Below are 10,000 nucleotides of genomic sequence, written 5' to 3' on the forward strand. Positions count from 1 at the left end.
TAAACCAAGATTTCTCGCATCGATGGGTTATCATGTTTTCTTAACAATGGTGCTCCGCGCGCGCGGAGCTCCGCTATTACAATTCGTTTAGCTCCAATTTACTCACTTTTTCTGTCTTATTAATTTTTTAATAAATTGTTCGTTGTGTTACATCCATTCATCTTGACTTAGAGCAATTGCGTCGTCCACGATATGCCAAATCTCACTACCGTGGGTGTGGAATGAAAAGAAAAAATCCACATTAAGGATAAGGAATTAATAAATAATTTTTAGCTTTTTATTGCCCCATCCACCGCAGTCAAATTCATTATGCCGAAAAAGAGCTTTCTCTGCACAAATTTATAACGATAACATTATGATGTATACACCTCTGATGAAACTTGACCGCACTTTGCCGACCTTGGGTTAAGCTGTCGGCTTGCGTACAACCTGAGAGTTATCTTTCGGCTGGTCTTCACTTGGGGTTTGGCCGGATAAGATTTGTAATAAGAATTCGTTTGATAGAAAATACCTGTCTGGTTAATTTTTTAGGTGGCAATGAACTTTCTTTCTTTCCGATTTAGTCTCGATCTACTTGAAAAGTTGGTCTGTACTTCTTTATCCAGCAGCAACTCGTATTGTTTCCTTACGCAGACGTATATCCAGCGGTCGTTTCTGGAGTCGGAGAAAGGACTTTGGAGACGAAAGACTTTAGACTTTATTTGCAGGGGAGAGAAACGACCGCCGGAAATACGTCTGCGTTCGCAGGCTACTTGCTCTCCGGATTAGTTTAAAAAATAAACATGACGACAGGAACAACGGCATAAAAGACCCGATCCCATGAACTATGTAGAGGTCGTGTCTTAATTTGTTGTGCCATTATCTGAGTGACGTTGATTTGAAGCACTTTCTTGATATGACTGTAAGGAAAAGAAAAATGAAAACTGTATCGCGCCAACGCAAAAATAAAGGAGGCCGTCGCGATAGTGTTTTTGTTTAATGTAATGCATTATAATTTTTCTTGCGTACAAGACAACGATGACAGGTCGATTCGATCGAGATCTTGATGTTATTTTAGATTGCTTAATGTAAGTTTGTATTAGCGAACGAAGTTGTTCATTCATCTCGGTCAATAATCGTTACAGCAGGTCCACGGAGAATTAGTTTGCAGACAACCCTGACTGACCTTGACTGTCATCAGTTAGATTTCCAGACGAATCATTTAAAATTCTTTAATCAACCTTCGCTTTTGGTTCGTTTCGCAGGTCATGCCATACGGACGCCAAACCACTCGTCAAGAAAGAAACCCTCTCATTGCACACTTTAGCACTCTTCTCGTGCTCAATTGCATTCCATGATCTTCGTTTGGTCGTTCACTTTTCCATCGATGGCGGTAGATTTGTTGTGGGTGTAACAGTTAAAAAAAAGTTAATACCAAAATGAAGTGTCATCTGGAAATGATGTAAAGGATGTTCGTTCGAGTCGACTCTTGTTTCATTGGTCTTTATTTACCGGAAGATTACTAACTGGCTTAGCAAGGATAAGAGAAAGCATCTGGGTTGGTGTTTTAGTCTTTCCCTTTTTATGGTAATCTTTGATAGGTATTATATAATTACTCCTTCTCCGAGTCATATGTCACAGGATTGGTCTCGAAATATCCCATGACATTTTCTTTTGACTGACAAAGAAAAACAAAAATCGATGGACTAATTTCCGGTGTATAAACAGATAATCAAACAAACCGAGGCTTTGTCAAAACATAAAAACAAAACATTTTGCATTTTAGAATTGACTTGATTCGAGGAAACTTTTAGAAAAAATAAAGAAAACATTTTTGTGTCGGTCGCGCTTATGTTATCACTCAAAGATAAGGCGTTTTTTTTGCATTTCGGAATTACTTTGCCGCGCCTATACACTCAGGAACTGAACGAAGCTTATAAGGAAATACGATCCAAATAATTAACGGGCAAATACTGCAGAGCCTGTCAGTAGTTCAACTACACAGCATGATGAAGGAGCTCTTCGTTTTGCTTTGCACTTTTGCCACATTATGTAAAGGTATGTCTTTGTCTAAATCCGTCTTCAGGTTTTTGTTGTTGAAGTAAGGGTTCAAGTTTGAGCATTCTCTCGAGTGCGAGAGAATTCCCTTGGATATCAATTCTTCTCGACCAAATTCGTGCAATTCGTTGTTACTTTCAAATGCTTTTCATACATACGGAGAAAATCGAATGATTACTGTTTTGTGGTATTTAAAAACGTTCGCTTTCATCTTGGATTGGACGGTGTACCTCCGACGCCGATGGAACTGATCTGCAGCTATAAAGGGTGCTCCTATGTTACACTGCATATTTGATACACAATGATTTAAAAGTTTATAGTCCTGAACAGGTTAATTTTATCTATAGTCAAGTTATGATCCATGATCAACTTCTCTTTAGATTGACCCCAATCGGGACCTAGCAATACTGTCGGACTTTATCTAAGAAGAGTGGAATTAAGTTACTTAGTAATATGTTATCTTGATATTCTTATCAAACCTATCAAGAACCCTTGTCTCCTATTTAGAAGTATTACCGCTTCGTTATCGATATCTTCGTTATCGATTCAATACAGAAATTCAGAAAATTAATGTTCATGCTAAGGAGAGCATCATTGGCTGTTGAAATGAAGGTTCTTTTGTTCTGTAGGTTGGCGCATTTGAATAACCGAAAGAACATTTGTAAGCAGATATCTTTTGCATAGGTGATAAATAAAAAAAAATCTTCAGTGTTCGTCACCTATCACCTTTTTTCTTGTGATAATATTGTTGTGCACACACACGAAAACCATTACGTCTGATGAATGCCTTATAAACAATATTTGCTATCAACAATATTTGCTGCATTTTAGAAATCCTCCGTAGTATACACAGATTTGGATTATTATTAACTTTAGAGAATTTAAAAATTGTTGAACAAAACTCGTCAAGCGTGTTTCCTGGTGATTTGTCGGGTTTGCTGCAGCCACTGCCGCCAACGCCGCGTGAGTCCGGTGTGTACAGCTTCCAAGATTGGTTGGCCCAGGTCTTGGTCGGCGAGTGGAATACGAAAGATACTTGAAAAACAAAACACAATGACTGGTTTCGAAACGAGTTTGGCTTCAATCTTAACTCATTACAATCAAGCTATATCACGCGTAACCCGTGAAATGAGAGTTCAATTCTGCGTGCCAGTTTTGAACGTTTCGCTCGAGATTCTGAATTCCTGTGGATTAATTTACTTGATAAATCGAAAATAGTTGGTCATAAACTTTGTTTTATTATAAAATATAAAGCGATGCTTTAAAAAGTGAAAACCATTTCAACAGGGAAACCCAACGTCAATTTCGGAAAATATCTGTTCGGAAGACGATTTGAGATCTAGAATTTTCGGAGCATTTGTTGTAAAATTTCTTTCTTGCCTGCCTATCCTAGGATTTTCAAACATCTAAAACATGGTATAATTGCCCATTTTTAACGGATTCTACCCTAAAAGGTCACCTAGAATTTTCGGGAACCTTTATCTGGCTGAAATTTTGGAAAAGGTAAGTTTTGATCCCTATAATTTTCGGATCACTAGACTTTCAGCTGGGGAATCCGAACAGGTGAAAAATTTTTAGGGGATAAAAACTAAAATTACAGTCTCGTGGATACTGGTCACGCGTGACATAACTTGACCGTGACTGTAAGAGGTAAAAAGAGTTTTTTTGTAGACTACGAGCATTCCCTTTATAAATCAGTCGAGCGGCCCGCTTTTCTACAGCAGTCGTGTTTGTCACGCAAACGAATAAAAAGACCTCCCTCGGTCATTTTATTTGTTTGTGTGACAAAACACGACTGCCTCAGAAAAGCGGGCCGCTCGACTGATTTATGAAGGGACTGCTCGGAGTCTAAGATTTTTGTCTGCCGCTGATTCCTCTGTGGATGACCTATTAGGTCATTGTTGATAAAAAGTGTATTGGAACACAGTTGCTCTTTGATGGGGGAAGGAGGCTGTGGTTTAAGAAAAACAAGCACTCTAACGCAATATGAAAATACGAGGGTAAACCCATCTTGTTTCGCCTTATACGGGCTATTAACAACCAGTGCTATTTGTGCTGTTGTTTCGCAAGTGAAGACTTCGAGGATGGTCCCCCCCCTACCCTCTTATTCACCCTTTTTTCTGGAATCTTTGCACGCGTAGTTTTTCTTACTTTTGCGTAACTTATTTCTCGCGAGCTTTTCTCGTCTTCTTCCAGTATTGCGCCTAGGTTTATTGGGCCGGGACACAAATAAATACGTGTTATGTTGTTTCAAAATGGATTAAAAAGCCCTCATCACCGAGAATCAAGCAATTAGCTGAAAAAAAAGTGCGACTTGCTGATGACAAGACTTTTGCAAATGCTGAGATGAACATTTCTGAGTTTGAAGCAATAACGGGTTTTTTTTGTGTTTGAGGCGAACGACCAGACATACCGACTAATCCGTCAGACAACAACGGTTCACCTCAAAGGAGGGGGACCAAGCACGTGCAAGTTACTCAGAGAATTACGCAGAGAATTGCGCGCGCACAATTCGCAAGTGGCCTATTAGATGGAAACCTCAGTGCTGTATTGTCTCATGATTTAGCTTCAGATTTATGCGATAACAAGGAATGCACAGTCCAGGGACAAATCTGTGTCATCAACGACGACTCTCAAGCAGAATGCAAATGCCGTGAATCTTGCCCAAGGTCCTTCAATGCTAAAGTGTGTGGATCAGATGGTATAACTTATCGCAGCCGCTGTGTTTTGGATATGACGTCGTGTAAGTTGTCAGGTACAAGTAACCGCATCACAATGGTTTCAAATGGGAGATGCCCAGGTATGCTTTGTTTTTTTTATATCCCTTTTCTTCGAACATGTATGCAAAATTCCACTTAAAGAGTAGCGCATCTCAAAAATCATCAAACACGTACAAAAATGCAGGATAATGACAGCTATATATATATATATATATATATATATATATATATATATATATATATATAATATGTATATATATTATATACATGATCTGTATGATAAATCTTATGAATTGTCACCGTGATCTTACCCCTCTCCTTAATTGAACACCGCATAAATCGATCTAGAAAAGCTTGCGGTGTCCCCTATACAGTTAAGAAAGCCTTAGAGTGAAGATAGTTGGCGTTCACTTACTTTGTAAACTTTATCAAGATCGTGCGCACATGTCATTACCTGTATTCTGAATATTAAAGAAAATTATAGATATTGCAAAATTTTCGCTCACAGACCACTAGAACGTTTCAGTTAATTAGAGGTATAAAATTGCGCTTACGCCTGTGCCTCGTACGACAGACTATGCGATAGATTTGTATGTGTAATCAAATGGCGACGAGTGAAATTAGGAAATAATTTCACGCGCGTTTTGTCAAAATTCTGATAATTTCCCGAGCCTTTAGACGAGGTTAATTGTGCTCTTTCACGTATTTAAATTTTCTGCCGCTTCTTTTAATTTCGTAACTCCTTCTGTGTTAAATCTAGACGCCATCTTGGCTCTGATCGAGATACAAGAGATGTTACCATGGCAATTTTGTAATTTCACATTTCCAATGTCTGCCAAGGAACTATTTGAAGTGGTTGTGCGCATGCGTGAAGTAATGGCCACACCGGGTTTGGTGTTATGCTTTTAATGCTTTGTGATTGTATTTCCCCTCCAACCCATATGGCCTCGAAAACGGTGTAAATGTCCATTGCATTTGATGCATCTAATGCCGCTGATCCTACTTACTGCATCTTCCCAAAATCAACGGAAAAAATCGAGTGTTGGAACGCATGTTACAGGTTGAATTTAAATTCAGGTTAATTTTAATTTCAACCTAGGTTGATTTTTTCAACCTACAATTGCAGGTCAGATTTTTTCACCTAGGTTATTATGAACTGTCCAAAAAAGGATTTACCTTTGGGGTTTGGATTTTTATGGGGGACAACAAAGAAAATGATGAAAAAGACACATTTATTAAATTCCTCTCTCCTACTTTCCTACCATTCTTTTGCACTGCTCCCCAAATTACTACCAACAAACCTTGAGCTTCCACAACATTCCATGCAGTTCCATGCCGCTCCAATGGTACTTAAACTTAAATACTGTTTTTCAGCACTTTTTGAAATGGGTGCTTAGACTCAAATACTGCTTATCAGCGCTATTTGTACTGAGGCAGTCTGCAGTTCTCTCACACCTGAAGAGGAAGAAGAAAAAGAAGACTGAAGTCCGAACTTCGGGATTATGTGGCGCTGAAAGTTAATAAAATGGAAAAGGAAACGCCCTTCATCCAGATGTGCTACTTGCTCAAATTGTAGAGCTTGTAGGGGATTGTGCCAAAATAATCACAACGTTTGGATTTATTTGATGATAAAAATTACGGGCAGAAACATACTTAAGACAACGTTTCGGTGTCCTCATGACACCATCATCAGGTCAAATATAATATTTTACAGATAACTCGAATATTAATTCGATTCATCACTACAAACAGACTCAGCAAAATAAATATATATAAAAAAACAAAATATCTTATTTGATAATTTAAAAGAAATAACACTTACAAGAGCCTACAAAGTGGTCTCTGATTAATAGATGTGAAATCCTTTTTCCTGACTTTTCAAAGTTTTGTTTTCACTTGCTTTTGATTGTTACGAATTCGAAGTAAGCAAAAGATAGAGCGAATAACTACATACATCATGTATGTTTCAGTTCTTTTATTCCTTTGAAGATATTTCAATATTGTTGCCCCCTGCCCTCCTAAGGGGATTCTTCAATGAATAATGTCCTTCTAAAAAGCTCTGGGATAGCAGAGTCGAACCGGTCATCATGCACAATATGCCTAGCCCCAACCTTAATGCTAACCATTTAAAATCAGTGCCTAGACTTAACAACCATTGGGGTTTCATCCACTCACCTCTTGGACCAATTTACTTACCAATATAATACACGTGCTTGCTAATAATTGATGGATTTTTGTTGATGTTTTCCTACTTTCAATTTCAACCAAGTTTAAAATAAAAATGACCTAGTTTGAAAAATTAAAACGAGATGCTTCCGTGAAGCATACACTGGGTTGCCCGTGGTACGTGTTACAGAAAATCAGAAGGCACTGAATTGTGTGGTACTGAACTACAGCATTCCAGTCTCTGAAGAATAACAAATAAAAGAGAAGCGAGAGACATTGGCTTCTGGGCTGACATGTTGATAATTTTCAAGTTTCCTCACAACTTCTTTTCGCCACAAGTTTAAGCGTGCCCTCTGAGCATCTGACAGCTTTGTAATACCAAAGTTCACTGAAGTTATTCCCTGTCCAGCGGGGTTAGTGTTTGGATGGGAGACCAAAACAACATACTCCTCATAAAACAGAAACATCGGACCGAAAATACTATTAACGCTAACAAATGCGAACTCAGCAAGGTACAGATTTTGTTAGCTTGCTTTATGCAAAACAAGAACATCATTCTAAAAGCTTATTCTACGCAAAAAGTAGGTTCTGGAGGTAATTTTGAGAGTGGAAATCAAGGTTACGCGGTAGACGGCAAATGCAAACTCACGATTTAATTAAGTTAACACACCAGAAAGACGCTAACCTCATTTTGACAAGAAAATGCTTTACTATTGCCATAAAAACTATCCAGTTAAGCTCGCATATCATAAAACATGATGAATTCATAAAGGCCACGTTTTCCAGCGAACAATGTTTTGAAACAAACAACATATTTGCTATTAGAGGCAAAAACCCCTTCTATTTCATTACGTGCGTGAAGAGAAGAAACTCAGTCGTGTCAAATATGCGCAATATTGCAAGAAACTAAATTTCAGGATCAAACCGTTTCCATGATGAACCTTTTCTTTGAATAATGAAGCACAAAATACACGATAAGCTTTCTTTCAAATAATTCTTGGCTGTTACATTTCCAATTATTTTTTTTACCTGAAGACTGTGCAAAGTTGATCACAGATCCACGTAAGGTGTTCGATTCGTTCAATCGTTCTCTGTCTTTGTTGAACCCATAAGTTACCAGAGAATTTTCCATTTGGTTTCAGTGTTCTATATAACAGCACACTTGGTTAAATATTATTTTAGAATTACAGCTCACTTTGATTTCGGCTCGACGGGCGATAGATTGTTGTCGAAGTCCATTACTCGTCGCTTTTGAGATTCCAGGTGTTGGTTTTTCACCGCCTCCTAGTTTATCCAACTGACTTTCCATTATTGAGCTCCATAAGGGTATATTTTATTTAAGGATCCACTAAAACGCCATTCCCGTCGACGCCATTGCAGGCTAAGTTAATGATTCTCCTGTGTCCACCAGAGAAAGGTACGCATTTCCACTACCCTCTCGATCCTAAGAAAATACGCGCAGAAGGCTCTATGCACAAAGACACCACTTACCAGGGGAGTGACAGGCAAGACTTTTACCGTTACGGAAAAAAAATAATAATAAAACGGAAAATCTACCCATTTTCCGACTGGGATTGCCATACGGCAACCCAGTAATTAACCTGAATTGAAATTCAACTGTAACACAAATCTAGAGAGCCCAGCCCCAAACGGTCAAGAATAGTGTTGCTAGTTACACACTTCAAAGTCACGTGCTTCTTGTTTCACTGATGGATGACATTTGAAATTTACCTTATTTACTTTCCCTTCTTAGACATTTCACTGAAAGTCAGTACTGCTCACCGAGCAGAACAAACTCTCTCGTTGGGTAGACCAGGTAGTATTCATTGTGATATTGAGGGAAACGCTGTTCAAGTCTTATGGAGAAAGGTTGGCACGAAGCGTCGTCTACTGTACTCAAGAGCAAGAGTATTAACTGATTTACAGACACTTCGATTTCAACGGGTTGAAAAGCAGGATGCGGGGACATACGAATGCCGTGCATATTCTGGATCATCTAATGCTCGGGCTACTGTTGTTGTCAATGTTGTGGGTGAGTAATTTAAAATTTTCAGTTGTTATGTTTTATGCTGCTGGATCAGTTGCACGAATCACCACTGATTACAGTAGTGCATTAAATATTTCCCTGATAAGCATTATTAAAGTGGTTAAAAGTGGTCAGACTGTCCTCTGCTCTGACTTTCATTTCCCGCCACGTTTCTTGGATCCCTGGGCGCTGATCGTAGAGGACAGGGAGATCTATGAATAAACTTTATACAGGACATAAAGAGCAAACGCCCTTCCAGATCAGTTCTTCATCGTAGCTTATGTATGGAAATCTAATGGGTAAAGCCCGCTTCTGTATTCAATTATCTTGAATACAGTATGACGGCATTAGGAGGGATCAGCAAAAACTACCGAGTCATATTCACTAATGGAACGTACTAGGAACCACTACTCTTGAGCTTTTTTTGTTGCGTAGTCACAATGAGTGGCAGACGTAAGACCAGAAGGGATAGACACGGAGTGGCTGGAAGACCTAATTGGTTCAATATACGAGCTTTGGACGTCAACTGTAATAAAAAAAAGCTAATTCACATTTCCTCACATGTCCTTGAATGTAGCCCATATATTGTTTCAAGTAGCGTTTGAGTGTTAGCACATTAAACCAAGCCGAGGAGTATTGGTTTTCACATGACGACACAAAAAACTAGAGTAAACAATTTTAATTATTTTCCTTCATCAGGTTAGTCTCTTTCGCAGCCGTTGTTAGGGAGGTCACGCAACGCTCCTCCCCACTAACGGCTGTTCACCCGAGCTCTGCATTGTGTTAGACCGTTTCGATTTGCCTGCTTCCTCTTATCAGTTGAAGCCTCGAAGCAACAACCGCAGATTCTTGAAGCCTTGCAATACAAATAGGTTAAGTGAATTCGTCACGAATAAGTTTGCTCTTGAACTGAATATAAATACCATGTAATTCCGTTCATTATCTCATTACAGTATTAATTATTTAATGCATCTTCTAACCCGAAATCCTGTAATTCAGATCATTGCTGCTAGAGTATTTATTTATTTTATTTATTTCCCTTTGTTACTAA

General features: G+C 38.6%; 1 protein-coding gene across 4 annotated transcripts in view; it reads left to right on the forward strand.

Annotated features, from left to right (window-relative positions):
• Positions 1-1,885: 1,885 nt before the first annotated feature.
• The window catches only part of LOC137999837 (uncharacterized), a 171,159-nt gene continuing 163,044 nt past the window's right edge, over positions 1,886-10,000 (forward strand). Inside the window, exons 1-3 of one of the 4 annotated variants that reach the window (XM_068845793.1) lie at positions 1,886-2,037; positions 4,604-4,837; positions 8,677-8,955. In XM_068845793.1, coding sequence (XP_068701894.1) covers positions 1,986-2,037; positions 4,604-4,837; positions 8,677-8,955 — 565 coding nt within the window. In that variant the 5' untranslated portion in view covers positions 1,886-1,985. The remainder of the gene's footprint in view (positions 2,038-4,603; positions 4,838-8,676; positions 8,956-10,000) is intronic. The other 3 variants (XM_068845785.1, XM_068845777.1, XM_068845803.1) reach the window with 3 other exon arrangements.

This window comes from Montipora foliosa, chromosome 1 (assembly GCF_036669935.1).
Source record: "Montipora foliosa isolate CH-2021 chromosome 1, ASM3666993v2, whole genome shotgun sequence".
NCBI lineage: Eukaryota > Metazoa > Cnidaria > Anthozoa > Scleractinia > Acroporidae > Montipora > Montipora foliosa.